Here is a 21,917-nt window from a genome sequence, read left to right as displayed (position 1 = left end):
TTATGCATAATTTCATAGGTAGTATCCATAGAAGTGAAACCAATACACATCAGGTTCTTTCCTATAGGGGTAGGCAACCAAAGACCGCCTTTTGCTACGATCTACGATTTCAACAAACTTATAAAAATAATAGATTTATACTAACTTTGTTGATTAAGATGGATGTTTTTAATATAAGACATCACCGCACGATGCTTTCTGCATTGCAATTAATCGGAGAGAATTAGACAGACATACTTTATTTCAAATTAACAACGCATTTAATATATTTTTTTTCTCAATAACCCTTAGGAAGTTTACAAGCCTAGGTTAAACTGATGAAATATATTACACGCTTCAATACCTGTACAATACAACAGTACGACTGTACAACTCTACGACTCTACGCTCGAGAGTAGAGACACCCTTACCAGATGTCCTTAATTCAATGGGTGTTTTATTTCCTTAACAAATCGAGCAGTGTCAATTAATACAATATTTGTCACATAAATTACCGGAGATCCTTCCGCTATTATCCACATAAACTCTACCATTCCAGCTTATTATTCGCAGCACAATAGTTTTTAGCGGTGGCCGGACTAAGGGGGGGCGGAGGGGGAGCGCGGGCCGGGGGAGACGCAAAAACTGCACCCGACTTAATTATAAAGAGACAAGAAGCGCCATTAAATAGCGATTCGTTAAATCTACGCGCGAGTGTTAACACCACACGTGCTCTATCCTGCTCTACCTTATAACGAATAGAGTGAGACAGATAGAGTTCCCCACTGACAGCTCGGTTAAGGGGCGGCGTTGCGATATAAGGTTTAGATTGACTGGGCGGCGTTCTCTATTCAAGGTTTTTTTTCTGTTTGCGCGGAGCAAAAGCTTGCGAGAGCTTTTCATTTGGTGTCGGGTCGCGGTCGCGGGCGAACGCGTTGAGACTCTACCGACTCTATCGACTCTACCGTAGAGTGGCAATGACCGAGTGACGGACTTAACTATCGGACTAGTGTTGTGTGAACTCTAACAAAATGTCTGAGTTGAGAGGATCGCCGCCTCTATCGAGAGGTTTGGAGAATGGTTTTGGAGCGCCGCTTGCTGCGTTGAGTTCCTTGGCGGAGGCACCTCCTCCGGCGCCGAATCCTCACGGGATCGACCACATACTCTCCCGGCCGTCGGTCGGCTCCAACGTTGGCGCTGGTCTGCTGGCTCCGAGGCTGTCGTTAGCGGCTGCTGCAGCAGGCATGGCGCACTACCTCCAACACAAGCCGCTCTACTGGCCCGGCTTTCAAGGGCTTGTCTCTAACCCCATGGCTTGGAGGGAAAGGCTACAGTCTAGTAAGTACCTTAATTATATTTTGTTATTGTAAAGTCATTGGTAGAGTCAATTAAGTGCAACCGTACACTTAAGTACTGTATGTTTTTACATGTTATGTTCTTATTGTATATTTTTTTGTTTACTGTCAGTTTAATTTATTTTGCAACATTTAATGTATCTTAATGAGTCTGAAAAATAAAACGTGCTCTTAAATCATTATTTTAATCAATATACATTGTTAAAAATTTGAACCAAAACAAACATAACGCGCCGGCAAGTTTGTTTATTAATTTGATGGTTCATCAAATCAATCCAATTAAAGTTTTATATAAATAAAGTTTGCATTTGGTATTCGTATAAAAGACATCAACGCGTCGCGCTCAAATTGCAATTAGAATTAAAGAAATTGAGATTCTAATATTAATATTAAACAAACATATTATTTTATAGAATCGACGTCTTTAATATTTAATTTACCTTGAAAATATAGCTTTTGATATAGGTTTAATTTATTAATTGTTATGAATTTTATTAATTAAGCACAGTATCTAATTCATAAGCTGCACGTTAAAAGTTAAAAATAATTTAATTTGAATATATTACAGATATTATAAATAAGATCTTAATTCCAATAATATAATGAATATATTTTGACGTTAATCTGATTTATAAAGAGAACATCAATACAATTATACCGACTGTTTTATTATTTTGTTTAAATTATATTTTTATGAATGCACCATTTAAATACTTAAACTATATTAAGTAGTCGTTTGTTACTTTTTCTTTTATTTCTAAATAAATTATCCTGTGAGTATGTTGCCTCCGAAACTTGATTTTGTTTGAAAAGGCTAGATTTTATTTAAACAATAATATTATAAAAAAAACTAGAACATGTGATAACGACTTGGCCTTAAATTCTAGGCATTAAATTCGGAAATAGTTATTATTCATTCTAAGAAAAAAAATAGCATTTTATGTTTATCTTAATAGTAAAAAATGTCTTAAAAAGGAAATCCTTCATATTCTTAAGTCATAAAAAAATCTTACGTATAATGACTTAAACATTATTTTTTTAAATGATTCATTCTATTCTAATCTATATTGATGGATTAAAGACAAAGTGATCTTCATAATATTATGTTAAATCTAAGTTATTGAGATTATTCAATAAGATTTTTCCATATATTTATATTTTATGAATGAAACCGCGGGATACAACTAACGGTTTTTTTTTCAAGGATATAAAAATTATTATATATCGACTATATTCGTTTTATAACATTTTATCATAATGTGTTGGATAACCAGTCATTACCTTTACCAAAAATCAAGTATTTTCAAATAATTTACTTTGAAACTAGACGTATTTTTGGATAGAAACAGTGCCTTATGAAAAATAATAAATTACTAACAATATAAAAGTCCTAAGTTTTTATCCGGATTTTTTCAATACAACTATATGTCCTCCTAGTCGATATTCGGCTAAGGCTGCCAGTTTCATTAAAATTATAAACTAAAAACAACCAATTTAACAGTCATTAATGATAGTCCTATACTTTATTATCAAAAACTTCGTAAGTAACTAACTAGTAGAAGTTATAAATAAACAACTTTAATTTAACGCACGGAGCTACCATCCTTACATTTTACCAATATCTAACAACAATTACGTGGGTGTCTTCTACTTTATCTTTAATAATTTCCCAATAAACAATAATTTCTCAATACAAAATAATTTCCCAATAGCAATAATTTCCCAATAGTACATAATATGTATTAACCCTTGTCTCAACCGTCGGTGGTGTACCGTCGGGGTGGTAATAGCCCTAGCGTCGTTTGCGGCCCGTTGCGGCCCGTTACGGCGTATTACGGCACATTACGGCATGTTCACGTACTATGTAGTGCGGCTTGAGGCGTGCGTTGATATTCTAAGATTTACTTGATGTATACACTATCATGAGATTGTTTCAAAATGTCTCTGTAAAAAAATCTTTGGGTGGTATTTCGATGAGATTTCATTTTGTTAGGAATGCAAAGGAATGTATTCTTTTAAATAAGTGTCTGAAACGTTATTATAATGTAGGTTTATGTGGTCGAATAAATTGTTCATTCGATGATGCATGTAGTTCGTATGATGTTTAACTTATTATATGTATATTTGTTTGCTAGTTAGCATTTGATAGATCAGAAATTTGTTTCACCGTTTACGGTTAACTATTCGATTATAGAATAAAAAAATGCGTGAAAAATGTTGTCATATTTTTATTTCTCAAGCGATTTAAGTAACAGTTAAACCAATATTAGGAGAAACTGTAGTAAGATGTATTGCAGTAATAATCACAATTAACGTAAAAAAATTACCACAGCGTATTTTTTCGTCATCTTTCCTATATGTAGCCCATTTGAACTATAATATAAAGAGAGTAAGAAGCGATAAGTAGGTCAATGACACATAATTATGAAGAGCGAATAAAAACAGTAGCAGAATAAAACTATGAGCAAAAAACTCAGTGCACTAGTTCAATCTCATTGAATACGCGTGTTATTTACAAATGAACGGATTCAAATAACCAAAGTAGAGGTTTTCCTGTGTATTTTAATCTATACTATCTATACTATAATAATATAATAAAGCTGAAGAGTTTGTTTGTTTGTTTGTTTGTTTGTTTGTTTGAACGCGCTAATCACAGGAACTACTGGTCCGATTTGAAAAATTCTTTCAGTGTTAGATAGCCCATTTATCGAGGAAGGCTATAGGCTATATAACATCACGCTACGGTCATTAGGAGCGGAGTAGCAACGAAAAATGTTACAAAAACGGGGAAAATTTTGACCCATTCTCTTAGGTGACGCAAGCGAAGTTGCGCGGGTCAGCTAGTTGTATATATTTTGTCTTTTTTACCGTGATTTGTGGTCGTCGTCACGTCAAAGTTTTTTTGGTTACCACTAATATTAAACATTCAACAATTTGTAAATTTGTTACTCTCTAGAGAGAGGCAATTGGCAATTTTTTTGCTGATTTCCACGACCACATTTTAATATCTGTTTCATAGAACTTACCGCAATAAATGCAATTTTACCTATGTGTGTGTTCGGCGTAGGTTAAACTAGCCTCCGATACACAGTTTGCTCGAAATTTAAGCATAGCGAAACGACTATTTCATAAGCTGATCGCAAAAGGCTCCGACTTTAAACGTACCCTTAAAAGCACGGACGTACCATACATACATGAAACTTCTGTCTGTGCTAGGTCATTTAGATTTCTGAAAGTTTGTAATAAATAATTTATTAGGTAGAGTCTTGTTCATATAAAAATATAATGACTAACCCAATTTTTATTCGCCATCATAAAACGTGTTAAACATGTGATATGATTCCGCGAAACAATTAAATTGAAGCGAACATAAATATTCGACACATTGGTACCTACTCGGAATTAATAAATATATAAAATTATTGATTTGTTTGTGTTAAATACAATACAATATATATACTGTTAAAGATGAAGATCCGTGATCCGTTTTGCAAATATGCTTCCTTTGAAATAGACTGATTATTTTCTTCTAAAATGTAAGTTACTATGTAATTGACTGGAGCATTAGGTTAAGAAATATACATGCCTACTGATTATTTAAAAAGGTGCAACATACTGATCTCTTATGCTTTGAACAAATTCTCTTTAAACGAATACGGTTTCCAATAGTAAAAGTTAGTAAATAATTCATAATCAAAATAGGTTCTTAGTTTACCGGAAATAATTTTATATTTGAGTTTTGTAACTTAAACATCTACCTATAATTTAATTTCTTCGATCTGAAATAGATCTTTCGTGACTGGGTTTTTTACTATGTTTTCAATATATCTCTTTAAAGAACTACACCATCAGAACTAATAATTTCTTCAAAATCCAATTATCAACCTATTACTAACACATAATTTTCATACAAAAAGCCACCTAGATGTATAGCAGCCACGCCCTATCCACTCGTAACTCATTTGTTGAAGCACATTGTATGTGTGTCACATAAATAGACATTGATGACATATTGTTACATTGTGCATTACTATTTAGTAATGAAATATATAGTTCTAAATATGTTTTGAGAGTATTTTGTGTAGGTTTAACTGTTTATCTTTTGCTATAATGTGTGTTTGAAAATATTTTTAAACCTAGAAGAGGACGATTTTAATTGATATTGAGTTGATTTTTAAATTATATTTAAATCGAAATTACTTATTCTAGTAATATATAATTAAATCATTGTTACGCATTTAGAATTAACAACATGAATATACATTTTTTGCATTTAATTTACAACGAAGATCGACTGTTACCCGTTTGTTCGTATTACAATAAAAAGTATTTAATAATTACGTCCAATCATATTATTTCCTAAAAAAAATATCCACAAAATTAATTTATATTCTTAAAAGTATCTATCTAAGACCCTGCAAAATTCTGTTAAAAAGTTAAGTTATGAAAATATAATATACAGACAAACAGGACAGTTACTGGCCTATTTACACGTATGTTATATTAAAAGAGTATAATAATGTCAGTTAAACCAAAGAGCGGTACTCAAAACCATACAAAATAAACGCATTAATACACTCATTTTAAACTAAATGACAGTTTCCATTTGACATTATCCGTGTGACAGTGTGTAGTTGATGCGGACAATCGATACGACAGATTAGTGTAACGTTATAATCTCGCCACTCGAGATAACCGCGCTCCATCGGTATCAGTTATTCCGTCGCATTAATTATAAATATTACACTGACATATTGCACTCGATGCAAGTTATTTGAAAATTATCTAAATTATAAACTCTTCAGTGTTGGGTATTATGTGTCGTTTACCTGTAACGGGGCTGCTACAATATTTCAGACAGTTTTATATGGAATTGGTTTTTTTAATAAATTGAGTAAAGTCTTCTTTAGTTTTCACTTCCTATTATTATTTTGTTTTGTAGGTTTATTTGTATGAGAATCAACGTTTGAAATAAATACATTTTGAATTACTATGATCGAAACTTAGGCACGTGCTTTCTTTAGCGAATAGCTTAATGCTGACTGCTTTAATTAAGGTGTAAGTATCGAAATTAATATTACAAATCTTGAAGCATTAAACCTGATAATATTGACTTTTAAATAGTATTAATTATATAAACGCATTTATGTTTGAATTCAAAATTGCAAACAAATTTGTACGCGATTGCAAAAACTGTCGCAATGATGACTTGCGCAACATTCATATAGAGATATTTCCTAAAATAACTTTGATATTCTATTCCCTATTTTAATAAACCACAAATAGGTCACAAACACAAATAGATAAAGTTACAATTTAATTACATATTCACGTATTACTTGTTATATCACCTCCAAGTAATTGTTGCTGTCAAACGTAAAAATACTTCAAATTACCTATTATTAGTTGATCCGTTATCAGTTTGATAACAGCATTACCTTATCACATTATCAGTGGTGTCATTTAATAACCTGTGCCGTGACTATCGTAGGACATTTTATTAAAATCTGTCTCGATCCATGACGCTTCATCAAATGTTATATTTTGTATGTTTTTAATAAAAGTGATATGATATCGCAACATTTTCGTATATTGATATAATTGATTGATATTACAAGGGAATAAGCGTGTGCTTGTTATTTCGGTGACAGGTTGACTTGCGCAATGATTTGCGTTGTTGCTGTCTGATTTGATGATTGTATTTGCGTTTGTTATACTATTTCGATGTTATAGAGATAAACTTATATCAATAACACAAACATACATACATAAAATCATGCCTTTTTTATAGGTAGACAGAGACTAAAGAACGTTACTTAGTACGACCCTTACAAACTTCTCTTGCCTCATTCACAACTATTCATCTTCTCATACTATGCCGGTTAAAAGTCAGGAGTACTACGCAACTGATTTTTTAGCAAGACATTGTAGATATTACTAGTAATAATATATTGCAAATTATATAAAAACTATGCCATGTAAAGAAAAATAATTCTACATGTTGGTAGATTGGTTAGTTTATACGAAGGCGGTATATGAAACGAACAGTTGGCAACTGAACGGAACGATGCCAAACGATCACCGTTCAACATGATTAAACTGAAATTACTTCAATAGTTTCAATATTGATGAATTATCTATTTCAAATTATTTATGATTAATCATGTGAATGAAACTTTATTAAATCAATTAACATTTTTAACAATACTTTTAGAAAAATATAATCATGAAAACTCATACTGTTAAAAACGCCGATCCAATGAAGCTTAGAAATCCTATTTTGCGTAATGAAACGTAAAAGAATATGTAAAATATATAGCGTTTTCCACAAAAAAATACATTTACTGTCGAAATATTTGACTAACTACATCATAAGCATTAAAGACTGCAAATCTAGAAGGAACAATTAAAAGTAAAATATCTAAAAGGCTTTCATAAAACACACTTTACAATGACCAATACAAACTCCAAACAAAGATAATTATTAAAATCCCGAAGCGTTTCGGGAAATTATTAATTAGTTAGGGCGGGGGCACATCGGGCGTTAGGCTGCGGTCACACTGGGCGCGCTCGAATGAAGTGCCACACATTTTTTTAATTACATTTTGGTCCCACCCCATGGGGTGTGGGGCCCACCCCCGGCATATGTCGCGCGGAATTAAAATTCACGTATGTGATGCAACATTCAATTGTGTCCGGTCATTCGATAGTGAGCAAAGTTAAATGAAGTTTGGACAAAAATATGGCGGTATTTTAAACGAGTGTGCATACCACTCGTGTGCTTCACGTAAAAGTTTAAATATGGTTTCCTGTGTGATGGGTTTTGGGTATTACTGATGAGTTTCTGTACAAATATAAATGCGAAAATTTGTTTTTTGTCACGCTTTCACCGCTAAATATGTAATTGGATGAATTTCGACGCAGCATAGTTATGGTTGAGGATTTCTAGTGCCAAGATCGATACCAAATTGAGTAAATTCGACAATCGAGCAATTTAACAAATTTTACTCAAAGTATCTTCGCCAATAAATATGGTAATAATACAAATTACCAAAAAGTTAAAATCAAATGACTTTTCATTTAAATCTCTAAATAGCCATGTTTTTTGTAACTAAATCATATACTAATTTGAATAAAATTATGTCTTTTAACATTTAAGGAAGTAAAATAGATTCTTTCATATAAAAAAGCAGCAACATCCGCGTGAAAAACCTAGTGCAGAAATAAATGTACGTCTTTTTATCACAATATTATAAAAAACAGAGTACAAGCCATAAATATAAACTCGCGAACTAATTAGCGTTTTATAAACTTAATCCAACTTAATTAATGTAAAAAATACTTTTGAACAAGTTTAATGTTGCTACCGTTGTTAAGTGAAGAGTGTTTATCTGCATTTAAGTTTGATTCCTGAATTGAACAGTTTAGCATTATTTGTTCAGACTGAAAATATATTAGGTAATTATTATAGTGCATTCTCTCCCAAGGAACTGTCCTAGTACTTCAAGAATTATTATAAAAAAATGATTAGCGAAATCGATTCAATTGCTCCCGAGATCAGCGCTTACAATACATTTAGCGATTCATTCTTATTTTTTAAATGATTAGTTTAGAATATTATTCAGTACAATAAAGCTCGAATCAATTCATACAACAGTTAAAAACTCAGTTCCACAATGTCGGCCGCTTGTAATAGTCGGCCGAGAGTTGGCAATTACACGTCGGGTATAAAACGGCACAATCTCGGCGCTCGGCCTCGGCCTCGGCCTCGGCCTAATGAAATTAAATTAAGAAATAACATAATTCCGCCCGCTGCGCCCGCACACCGCACATTTTCGCGTTACACCCCTGACTGTAGGGCTGGCACAATATTATTGTTTCGTCTTTGAAAATGTTTTTGACCGTTGAAGTCATTATAAATTGATTGTTAAATATGACAAATAATTAATTGAATGAAGCATTAAAATGAATAAAGCAAAGGAAGTTTGTAAGAATCGTAAAAAGTGCCGTTCTATGGTTTCTACTTACCTCTCTTTAAAATAGGCGTGATTTTATTTATATATGCATGTCAAAAGATCGTTTAATAAATGTCACTAGTAAAATATGATTGGTCTAGAATGAGGACTAAGTTCATTAAAATGGGCATTTACAACAGTACATATTCTGTTATGCGACTAAGCCTCGGTTTCCGAGGTACATTTAACGGTAGTTTATCTATTCAATAGAGTCAAAACTCATACAAAAAAACGCTGTTACTGCTGCTACATGTTACATAGAAAGTATCATGTTTAACGATAGTATTTAGAAAACCTCCTTTTAAAGTCTATTGAAAATATCTCGAAAGAATAACACTTAAATGTATCTTAATCTTTCGTAGTTCAAACAAATAATTCATTTTATAACCTACCAACTATACCAAAAACGAAACTAAATCATAAAAAGCCAAAAAATACACCTCCATTAAATATCCTCATGCGTCAGCCCTACAGTGAGTATGCGGGTAGGGCTCCCCCCCTCGGCTCCATCTTTGTTTTTCACGATGAGGTGTCGGTTATTATAGCGTCCATGTATTATGTTGTTTTGCTCAGAATATAATGAACGAGAATAGTTTCATTGTTTGCGTATCGACATCTCTCTGTTACCAACATAATGTGAATGTATTTTTAGATTATTTTCGCAAGGAATCTATTTTGGGATGAATTAATTTGTGAAGTGTATTTTTAGTTATAGCTGATGATTATATGAATGATTTGTAGGTTGATAAACCTTAAGCTCAGTCCAGATGTAACCTAACAAGAGTAAAGGTTTTTAGAGGAACGCAAAAAAGTCATACATAAAGATTTTGGTGGCTTAAACAAGTTTTTTGTGAATATCTATACTAATATTATAAAGCTGAAGAGTTTGTTTGTTTGTCTGTTTGATTGTTTGTTTGTTTGAACGCGCTAATCTCAGGAACTACTGGTCCGATTTGAAAAACTCTTTCAGTGTTAGATAGCACGTTTATCGAGGAAGGTTATAGGCTATATATCATCACGGTACGACTAATAGGAGCAGAGTAGCAATAAAAAATGTTACAAAAACGGGGAAAATTATGACCTATAATATATTCACTCTTATGTGACGCAAGCGAAGTTGCGCGGGTCAGCTAGTTGACTTATAATGACAGAGGAAACAAAATTAAGGTGGCAAAATCTTACTGAAAGATGAGCATCTATTTAGTATTTACTATGCAAACATTTCTTTGAATTTAAATTAATTTCAGTCAAGCCTTAAAGTACAAAAAAAAAACATACATTAAAGTCTATGAATATCAAAACCAAAACTACATAAACTCTTTTACACCGATAGCCAACATAACCACAGTCCTTACACCATAAAACGGCCATACACGCCCTACAAGACACGATATCATTACGACGACGGACAGACCGACAGTTATCAAACTCGTATTAGGACAAAAACTGCACCATATGACTTCGCGATCGATGTTCTAAGTACCTTGTGTTTGAAGAAGGTTTAGTGAGCATAGTGTCAGTTTTGGAATGAAATAATGGGCCGTTTAAATTATGACTTGAGAATATACTTTAATTTTAGGGTCGGTTAAAAATATAAGGCACATGATTTAGTTATGTGTAATTTTAAAATAAATACCAATACAATAAAATAATACTAATTTATTTTTAGTTAATTTACCACCCGTATGGAAAGAAGAGCCAATGAGAAGACATGGTAATAAACTGTAAGAAACCTTTTGTTTTACAGTATTTTACAATTTTTGTATGCACCTAGTAAGGGTATCATAATTAATTATGTTGTTGTATTAATAATGGAAGAAACTGAAACAATATAACGTGGACTCTTCGACTTTAACAGTGAAGTACTTATACGATAAAACCTAATACAAAATAAATGTCCTAAAACTTACTTTAACGTAGAGAACATTTTTAATAAAAGTACAAAAAATCCTGTCGAATTTCGTCACCACACTTCAATCAACATCAAAACCATCTGCACACATTCTTATCCGATACTTATCAATCACAAATCACGAACATGCCTAATATTACTGATAACAAACACACATAACATGTCGACATACGGTACGCGTAGCAGTTTAATAATGTGCTACGAAGCGCTGATCTGCCGCTACGATGCTACGAACAAATGTCGCGAGTGCTACGACTTTAGGGCGGTTGTACACTGACTACCGCGATATTGCAATGCTATGTAGAATTTTACTAGAGTAAAAATGTGGTTCTCTGGTCTTAGCCTCCGTAAAGGAGAAAGGCGCGATTTTCTGTATGTCTGACAATGTGATCTTAATTGTTAAATATTGTATCACATTTGTGCATTTTATTAGTACATTGTTGTACATTTTAAAACTTTGAAGTACTTGTTTAATTTTGCTTGAAAAAGGTAAGGTCAATCCCTTATATATTTTGTTGATGCCTTCAGAAATAGTTTTTATAAATTTATATTATGATACTCTAGTTAAATATTAAAGACGAAACTTCATAAAAACTACACTAACATTTTTGTAAAACACTACACTTTTTTATAGAACCATTATTCTAACAACCAAATAAAAAATTTACAACTCAAAGAATACCTTACCAAACTTTCTATATTATAATAAACAGTTTGTCTAATCGCAAATCAATAACGCACGACAAACGTCATTCATACATGCTGTTATCTCCGTCACAGGTGTGTCGCATGTCAGCACATGCGCGACACGACTTTATTCCACGATACGTGTACGACAAGCGTATTGCCTGTCGCGCGATTATTGCCGTCCTTATGAAAACGCGCGCGACGCCGTGCCATGAATACCAAGCTTTATGTGAGGAAGCGATCACTTTTATGATCATTGTAGTAAACTTTATGATTTTTTGTGTTCGCCTTCTGAGATGATTGTGTTTTGTTTTGTTAGATGTGTTTCGAGATTTGATACTGTATGCCTTTTCGTAAGGTATATTTTTAAGGACAGAACGCTAATATAGTCGTGTTTTGTGTCTTAGCGATCGATTGAAGAATAAGTAATTTATGGGCATTTTTTAAAATATCATGATTTAGGTTGCATGAGATTGTCTTATACGTTAGGAGGTTAAATAAGGAATTTTCCAGTTAATCTTTTTTGTGTTAACGAAATATATTGTCTTTTATTTTTGTAGCCGCAAGTAAAATTACTTAAACTTTTATCAACACCTACCTTGGATAAAATAAAATGAGAACAAAATTGACAATATCAAAACTTCCTATTAACACTTAACCTTTACAACCAAACCGAAACTACCAGAACAAAATTCTTCGAGCAGCACCCTAACAAAACTGGTTTTATCCCAAGTTATAATGAACATATATAATCAAAACCCGTGGTTTACTCGTAAAGAGACATTTACAGAATAAGGGTGACAATATAAAGCGAAAACTGCCCTACTGAAACTCCCTAACAAGGTGCAATTAAAGGCTTTCGGTGTAACTTTTACACCCTTGCGGGGTTGCGGGGTGAAGTGCGGTGAACAACCCCCCCACTTGTATTTGTCTGTTTGTAGGCTTCAGAGATTGTGATTTCAGGGGTTGGATTTGATGTGGAAGAAAATTGTGAGTAATATCGTCACATATGAGGTAATGGAGATGATAGAATTTTGTATGTTTTTGAAATAAGGCAAATGATAACGGGTTGATTTTATTATTCTAGGTAGGATTAATGAGTCACGTTCTGGGAAAGGTTTTGTTTGACGCCGTGTCAAAACCGTTTGATAAAATGCAATGAGCTTACCTTTCATTTCAGCCGAAACGTAGGTGTATTTACACAATTATCTTCCAGAGAAAAGTACTTAATACTATTTATACCCAGCGATTTTATAATCAAAACTTGAAGCGTGAATAACTTAAATAATTATTTTATTCAAACATATGAAAACTTTTTTGGGTTTACTGGTTTGGTTTGGTTTAATTTTATTAAAGCAAATTTAGACTTTTTTATTCTATAATTTAACCCCTAAGGGTTGCTTTTCGGAAAAATCTTCAACTTTATCTATTCTAAACCAAACTAAAATCACACACAGTTAAAAAAAATCTTCTCCTAAAGTATAAACCTCTATGTTAGCAGTATAGCAATGCTTGAAACATGCAAGTGGCTGTGATGCGCGCAACTTAACAGGGGTTGTTATGTTCTAGACGAGGGGCGGGCGATGTCTGTGCCACGATGAATGTATAGAAATAACTCGCTGTTGCGAACTTTTTGATATATCGTGTATCGGTATTTTGTTTTGATAAAGATTATATTATGTAGCTATATATGGTAAAAGATAGCCGCTATACTGTATATAGGAATTTTAAAAATAATGAAGTCTAGTATTTTTAATAATGGTTAGTTTATGAAGTGTTGTAATTAATCGTGTTCTACAGCTCCAGAGAGCTATGTTAATTAATGGATGTTGTGCACTACTAAGCGTAGTGCACATCCTTATCCAACAAAATAACGTTTAAAATAACAATTTTGAAGTCGTCTAATTAGTCTGTTTTATTGAATTCTTGAAAAAGTTCAACCGATTCGAATTAAACAAAATCATGGTGCTTGTTTTTATATTTATTTTTCAAATATTACTTTACATACAAAAAACACAAACACACCTCACCTTCTAAAAGCGAAAGCCCCAAAAATTCAGAACACAAACTTTTTCTGACAATTATTTCGTTCATCCTTCAGTTTTCATGATCTGAATCCCTTATTCCGTATAAAAGTCAAGTGCCTACCCTAGGGGTGGTCCCAAGGGGTTGAGCCTGCGGTCTGCCCCCTGTTTCCCCCCCTTCGCCCCTCCCGTCACCCCCTGAGCCTGGTCGGCACGGATTTGTACGTAATTGTGTATTTTCATAATAATTGTATCTGGTTGTTTTCAGTGAGTGTTCTTCAGATAGGGTGCGAAGATACGTGTTGCCTGTTTTAATAGATATGTTAGTTTAAATAGCGTTGAGCTTATGTCTCTGTGAGGGAGGTGTATTGTTTCAGACACCTGTGTGTAATTTTGTGACAGTATTTTTGTACTGTTGTAGCTTGGATGTTTCTAAATTTTAATATGTTAATACTATTTATTTAAGAGCCTAATATTGCACTGAATGGTTCGTGTTCAATAGGCATTGTTTGACAAATTACTGAGTACAACCGCAAATATTATATATGTAGATATCTAGCAACAGACTTCATCGCTCGATTCTTTAACCCAAATTCGGTAGTGTTGTTTCCATATTGTGTAAAAAATGCCAAGGAAGAGAATGCCAGAGTAATTCTGCCTGTTGAACTTTAGATGCAAGTATTGCCGAACAATATAAGAATGTTTTTACCATAACTATGTATTTTACGTTTGAGTTCCTGGTGGCAAAAGCCAGTTGCTCAGACGCATCTAGTAACCTACATTTCCTCAAAAACCAATATACTTACGTAAGAATTGTTGAAAAATCCAAACGTACAGTATTCAAATAGCACATTGTAACACAAAATCAAAATATCTGTCAAGTTATTCAGAAAGTAGCGCGGGCGGCGATATTAACAAACTGCGCCTGCATAATGCATGCCGCGGCAATATGACGCGCGGCATGCGACATGCGGCATGCGGCAAAAACTAACGATATTGCGGCTAGTTTACAGTTGCGAGCGCTCTTTGATGGACGATCACTTTTTTTGCGATTTTTGAGGCTTTTTATTGTTTTGTTTAAACAATATAAGAGTTTCTAAGTTTTGATCTAATTTTATTTTAGGTTATCAATCGTTACCTTTTTTTTCAGAAGTAGTATTTTTTCTCAAATTATTATCGAAATATAGTTAAAAATGCCACTAACCAAACTATCGTGGCTATGATGTCAACATTGTTTATCAGTCTGCGTTCCGAAACTACTTTAATTTCACTCAGTATCATTGACTAAAATTTGTGACTAAATGAAGACTTGACTAAATGTCAGCATTAGACTTAGAAATTAGTTTTTTTTGTCAGTTCCTTTTTTTTCAACCTCTTACTACCCCACGTTTGACTTAATTCTATATTCTGACTTTATACTATAACAATAACATATACTTTTTTACCTACCCCATACACAGTACATAATAGAACCTAGAACACCCCTGAAAATATATTTTCCCTTTTTAATAGCAATAAAATACATTCAGAGCAAAACTGTAGAATAAAGTGAACATCGTTTTCCGTACTCAAGTCCTGGCCAAACAACATTACTGAAAGCCAATAGAACCTTATCAAAACACCCCGGTACTAGCCAAAATCATCCTTATTTCTTAAACATTAAAGTCTATAATAACTCTGTTAGTATACGTGAGGAAGTTCGTTGTACCACTATAGTCTTTATTTAGTGGGTATTAGAGTGTATTTTCGCTTGACAATGATGTGTAGGGTACTTTTAATTCGTTGTTTGTAACAATGTCTGTGTTTGTCGGTAATTGATTCGGTTTTGTTCAGTTGTTTTGGGATGAGGACGGGTTTCGGATGGGTAACCATTAATTTTGGTTAAGTGTGACTTAATTAGAATTTGTCTGCTTATTTTATTTTGTGTGTAGCTTGCATTAATACGTTTAGGTTCGACTGATTTTGAGAATAATAAAAGATAAATAGCAATTGGTTTTCCTCAAAGATTGAATGGATTAACGGTCAGTTTCAATAACGTACTGTCAGTAATTCAAGAGATAAGCATGCTTGTTACCTTAGAAACGAAGTAACTGGTAGCATCCGATATTCATACAAATGATGACACAACAAAAAACAATAATTTACCGTAGGCTAGTTTTGTTACAGAAAACGAAAGTTATATGTGCCATCCAACGCTAAGATTTTTTTGTTTTATACGGGAATAGAACCTACAAAAAACACTTAATCAAGAAGGTAAAAAAATAACATAAACAATTCATACATGCACATAACAAATGATAATATTTCATACACGTTCATACATATGTGTCATAAATAACTTGAACATATTAATACATATTTATAACTACAGTATGTCTTCTTACATATACTTGTATATTATATAGTGAGTTATGTATTAAACATAGGTGTTTTAATAATGTATGAATTTGGGTTAAGAAATTGTATTAAAGATAATAGACCTGTGAATTTAATGCAAATGAAGTACCTAGATTCGATTTCCAGGCTGTTAGTGTTAAGTGTTTTATTTTCATTGGCGATTCCTGGTCAGAAAACGTTAAAAGCGATGTTATTTTCATTGTAACTATTAAAATCTACAGTATCATTACATTTCGGATAGGTAATCAGATTTTTATCTATAGCCCGCAAAACGAACGCATTTACTTTAAAATCATATTTTAAAGTAAATGAAGGAAATATTAGATTTCGATTTTGAAGTGACCTTTGCTGCCTTTTTACGTTCTCATATTAATAACGTGTTTTAGGTTTACAAAATAAAATTTCCAATACATCAATAAAAAAGTAGAAAAACGTAATCAAAAAACAACATTTTCAGAAAGCTCAAAAACAATATTAAACCTTCTGAAAACCAATAACTGAACATCAAAATGAAAGGCATGCAAAGTCTGAGCGTTGCGACCACAGCGTTGTTTCATCGCGAATAAAATTGTTTTGATGAAGCGACACCCCCCACCCCCTGGGGGAACACTACGGGGTAGGGGGCGGGAAAAAAATGAAATGAAAATAATGATAAAAACGTCGACACGGTGTCAGGGGAGCCCGTTCGATTCTGGACTACGCAAATTGATTTCGTGAATTTTGTTTTTCTGTGTAGCTGTGTTGTGTGGTTTGAGTGTAACAATGTAAACTTTATTAAATAATGTAATAGTCTGTTGGTATAAAACCATATGATTGTATGAAATGAATTAGGTATAACTGGCCAAATTGGGAGTAATCTAGTATTTTGCTTCAAGACGGCAGAAGCGGCGAATGGAAATAAATATACAGCGGGATAAAAAAATATGAACCGATTTATCAAAGTGTATATATTATTTCGTCACTTTTTAATGACTACTACTTTAATTTTATACGCTGATAATCGATTGTTTGACAACTTGGCTACTGTAGTAGTATCGTTTTTAAACTCTCGCGACTTGTACACATAATATTATAATGCAACGAGTCTTAAACGCGATTGAAATTAAAGGGTAGGATACTTTATTTGTTACCCGACTGTGGTCACGGGCTGCCCGTGGTAGCATTGTAGTTTCTTGCTTGTAAACTGTAAAACTTCGCTATGAAAGACGCAAAATTCTCTAGACTCTTTAACTTTACAGTTTTTAATATGACAAGAAAAATATAGTCAACTGAACTACTACTAGACTACTCGAAGCACCTAATATTATCAACAAATAACTGAAGTTCATTCTATTCAGTGAATACAACGTTCGTACAGTGATAGGCATTTGTTCTGTTCGGAGAGGGCGGGCCTCGTGACGCCTCGTGACGCCTCGTGACGTCACAGCAGGGGCGCGAGGGAACGTCCCGACGTGCGATACCTACCGTGTTTAGTGTCTGATGGAATTTGTACAGCGTAGAAACGTTTTGTGCAGTATTTGAGTAGAATTAAGTGCTTGAAAAAGTCAATTTTCTGTTAAAATTGATTTTAAATGTGCGATGAACGAAATGACTAAAACGTATGTTTTTGTGGTATGGAACTTAAGATCATGAAGTCACTGATGAAACTTTTAGGTATAAATGTTCTAATGAGTAAACTACTACGTAAATGAGCTTGGTGACGATAACATGTTTACATTGTATACATATATGATTTCTGTTACGAGATGTCCAGTAGTTTAATAATCACTTGTGAAGTAAAGTGAAGTGATTTGAAACACTTTTACTTTCGAAACCCAAAAATAAAATTAATGTACCTATTCAACAACGTTTCTATTTCAAAACCATCAAAACAAACTTACAAAGAAACAAAAATCATCAAAATACATAGCACTTTTATCAATATCCTAACCCATCTCCTATTTCACAGTGAGCAACGGCGCACTAAGCGCGTGCGCAGCGCAAGGCGGCATGGACAAGGACGGCAAGAAGAAGCACACGCGCCCCACCTTCTCCGGCCAGCAGATCTTCGCGCTCGAGAAGACCTTCGAACAGACCAAGTACCTGGCGGGACCTGAGAGAGCCAAGCTCGCGTACGCGCTCGGCATGACTGAGAGTCAAGTGAAGGTTAGTAGAAATGTTCTACTTTATTTCTAGATTACGAAATAGGTCTATATGAAATTTTTTGGTCTTGGGGGAATGCAAACCCCCACTTGGCCAGCGTGTTGGACTTATTCCTGGAGTAGACCCTTAGTAATCGGTTAAATTTAGTCAACATTGAAATTTATTTAATACTGTCTTCACGGCTGGTTCATATGCTATAGATAGGTAATCCCATTATGATTGAGCCTACAATTTTAATTGCTCTGTCAAAGTAATGTATTAGTAAAAGTAGTAGTAAAAGTAGAAAGCAATAAATAATTTGAATTTGAATTTTGAATTTGAATTAGTTAATCAAAATAAATTGCAATTCAGGCGATGATCGAGATTTCTTGTAAGTTAAATGACGACTCGTGTCAGATAACGATGTAGCGAAATAAGTTTTCAACTGAATACTTAATAATTGTCTTAAAGAAAATATACGTGTATCACTAGTTGTAATGTTACCTTTTGATGTAATGGGATAAATTTGATGTAAAGGTTTCTTTCCAAATCCGGCCAATCGAAATAATACAATTATAATAATTGCAGTACAAAAAATCTGTCTCTTCAAATAATCTCGCATCGGTAATCTGTATCAAACCAAATTAATATCAGTACCTAGTTCGTAGGGTAGTCATACCAATAGTGGGCCCTCAATAATCCGATTACACAGATTGAAAAGTCAATCACTTACGGGAGGCGGGACGAGAGGGGCGCGGGGGGGGGAGCGGTGCGGTGTAATCAAACGATACGCTCTATAACTGAGGATTAAACGTGGCGACATGTGGCGACTTTGTTTTGTTTTATTGGACTCAGTTGTTTGACGCTCCGATGTTTCGATATTTGATAACGGATTCCTGATAAATGGTTTATGTTTAATCGATGAAGTTAAATTGTCTTGAGTTTCTTGCCAGATCTTTTCGGTCGGATCGGATAATAATGTTTTAGTATTAGGGTTATAAATTGTGATTAAATTTTAAAACGATTTATTTGCTAACTGTTTGCCAAATTTTACACTCACTATATCAGAAACTTATTTTGATAACTTCAATTGGATTATAGTGAAACTAGCAAATTATTGTTGTAGTCGTTACCTTTACGGATAAACGTTACTTATTACTACACCTTGTTTTTATTTAAGATCAGCCTCCATAAAGCAGCGACCGCCATCAAAGTATTATTTAAATATTATTACAGATGCCTTTATGAATTAGAAAGTATTAATACCTAATTCTTACAGAGCTTATTGATCATCAAACACAACCGTCGATAATAAAAAAAATATGTAAAATAATCCATACGAGACAACAATAAAACTAATTCTCATCCAACAGCTACCAAACAGTTTTACGACAGATAAATTGGCATCTTAAATTAAGCGTCCCTATTGCTACTAAACACATCATGCAAAAGGATCTTTCAATTAAACCAAACACATAAAATAGGCGTAAAAAGGCACAGTTATATGGAACTAATTGGGGTGTGACGTGGGGCAGGGGCGAATAGGACGACAGAGGGCCGAGAGCGGGACGAGTGGGGCTAAACGGTGGGGGCCGACAACTGGCTGGTGCACCCCACCGCGGTGCGGTCACGCGTGTTGCGCGATTCTAACTGAAAGTTTATTGTATTGCGATGTTTAGTGTTTGTTGTTAGTCTGGTTAACTGCGCCGTTCTTCTTTGTTACTTAATGATGTTCAGAGCTTGTTCCACCGGTTATTTGTTAAGCTTTTTGCTTCAGATGTATTGGAGTCTGTCTTGTTATTTAGGCACTAGTGGTAGTTTCCGTGGGAAACTGGGTAGACGCAATGTAATTTAAACGATAAACTTGCAAACCAAACCTGTCATTCCACTGTTAAGGAAATATGGTTAATTTACGGATTTATTCTATCGCTACAAACAATGCGAGTCCTAAATAACTATCGACACTTTTAACAAGTATTGTTGCTTTATCAACAACTACACATTCATATTTTTTTCAAAATAAACTACAAATTTCACATTTGTAATAAAATACAAGTTCATACCGTTAATTAATATTACACAGCGATAAACGATCAAGCTTACCTTGGTTTATGTAAGCACAGGTTGCATGACTAAAGATGCAATCAGAAAACCTCACCAATGAGCCAATGACCACAGTTTAAAAACCATTCTACCGAATACTATAGCACTACATAATAACACTCCCACAAGAAACTAAAAAAGCAGCATCAGATCTTTATACTAGTTTATAACAAAACTGGAAACTATAAAATGACTGCCTAATTAAATTTGCAAGAAATCAATACAAACTGCTTTCATAACAGTTGAAGTGAAAGAGTGATGATGTCAGAGTACCCTCGTGGGCTGTTAGAAGTAGGGCGGCCAGCGCTGATCATATTATACTAAGTGATACGAGCTATTAGCGAGATGAAGGGTGACTGCATACACCACGATGGGTGTGCAACTTGCATGGAGTAATATATGCAATAAAAAAAATTGAATAGGGTTTTTTTCTCAAACTTTGCATGTACAGTTACGTAAGATATCGTCTTTGGCTTAAATACAATGCAATGTGCAGGTCGTAATTACTTATTTTTAAGGGGAAAAGGCCTACTATATACAGTTCGAAGCGTAGCTCAGTTTAAGAACTTATTTATTTAATTTGTAGACATTCATAGTTGAACCCTTGTTACATTAATTTAAAATATCTAATTTTGCGGCTTGTACCAAATTGAAGGCCATCTCTGCTATTTTTACTATCAGGCAGTCTTCAAATGTTGGATTATCGAAGCAATAAAATTAAGGATTTATATTTAAAAGTAAAATCAATATAGGTACGATATTTTACAATTATTAAGAGTAAATTACATCACGAGACCTAAAATTTTAAATCAGGGAGTACAACAACTTCACTTTCCTCTTAAAAACTCTATTATAACACACAAATATTACACTTCATAAATCACGCAATTAAAACTCCAATAACGAAATTATTGAACGTTAAAAGTCCGCAACAATAAGTGTGTAAGTGCGCAGCCGGCCTTACATTCTCTCAGTACGAGCTAAACGAGTGAAATGAACCGAACATGATGAGATTGATGGTGTCGGGCAACTGTTGCGCGACGTTGCGCGATGTTGCTTAATGTGCAGCGTCACTTATAAGGGACGATTTAAATCTTTATTAAGAGGGATTGTTTTGTAACTTAATTATTGTTAGCAAAATAAAGGGTTTTGATAACTGATGGGTGAATATAAAGAGTGCTGTAGGACTCATGGAATTTGTCTAGTAAACAAAGATTATTTCTTTTTTTTCATAGTACAGTACCTTAAAATAATGCTCCCTAATAACCTAACAATATATGTAGTTAAGACCTTACTACCTTAGGATATGAAAACGTTTTGAAAA

At 33.7% G+C, this 21,917-nt stretch overlaps 1 protein-coding gene across 1 annotated transcript in view; it reads left to right on the top strand.

The window, feature by feature from the left end:
- Positions 1–895: 895 nt before the first annotated feature.
- The window catches only part of HGTX (HGTX homeodomain transcription factor), a 60,765-nt gene continuing 39,743 nt past the window's right edge, over positions 896–21,917 (top strand). Inside the window, exons 1-2 of the mRNA XM_076128692.1 lie at positions 896–1,317; positions 18,318–18,514. Of these exons, the coding sequence (XP_075984807.1) occupies positions 1,011–1,317; positions 18,318–18,514 (504 nt within the window). The 5' untranslated portion in view covers positions 896–1,010. The remainder of the gene's footprint in view (positions 1,318–18,317; positions 18,515–21,917) is intronic.

The sequence above is a fragment of the Anticarsia gemmatalis genome, chromosome 21 (assembly GCF_050436995.1).
Source record: "Anticarsia gemmatalis isolate Benzon Research Colony breed Stoneville strain chromosome 21, ilAntGemm2 primary, whole genome shotgun sequence".
NCBI lineage: Eukaryota > Metazoa > Arthropoda > Insecta > Lepidoptera > Erebidae > Anticarsia > Anticarsia gemmatalis.
Note: the sequence above shows the minus strand (reverse complement) of the source record. Positions and strands in the feature narration are given on the sequence as shown.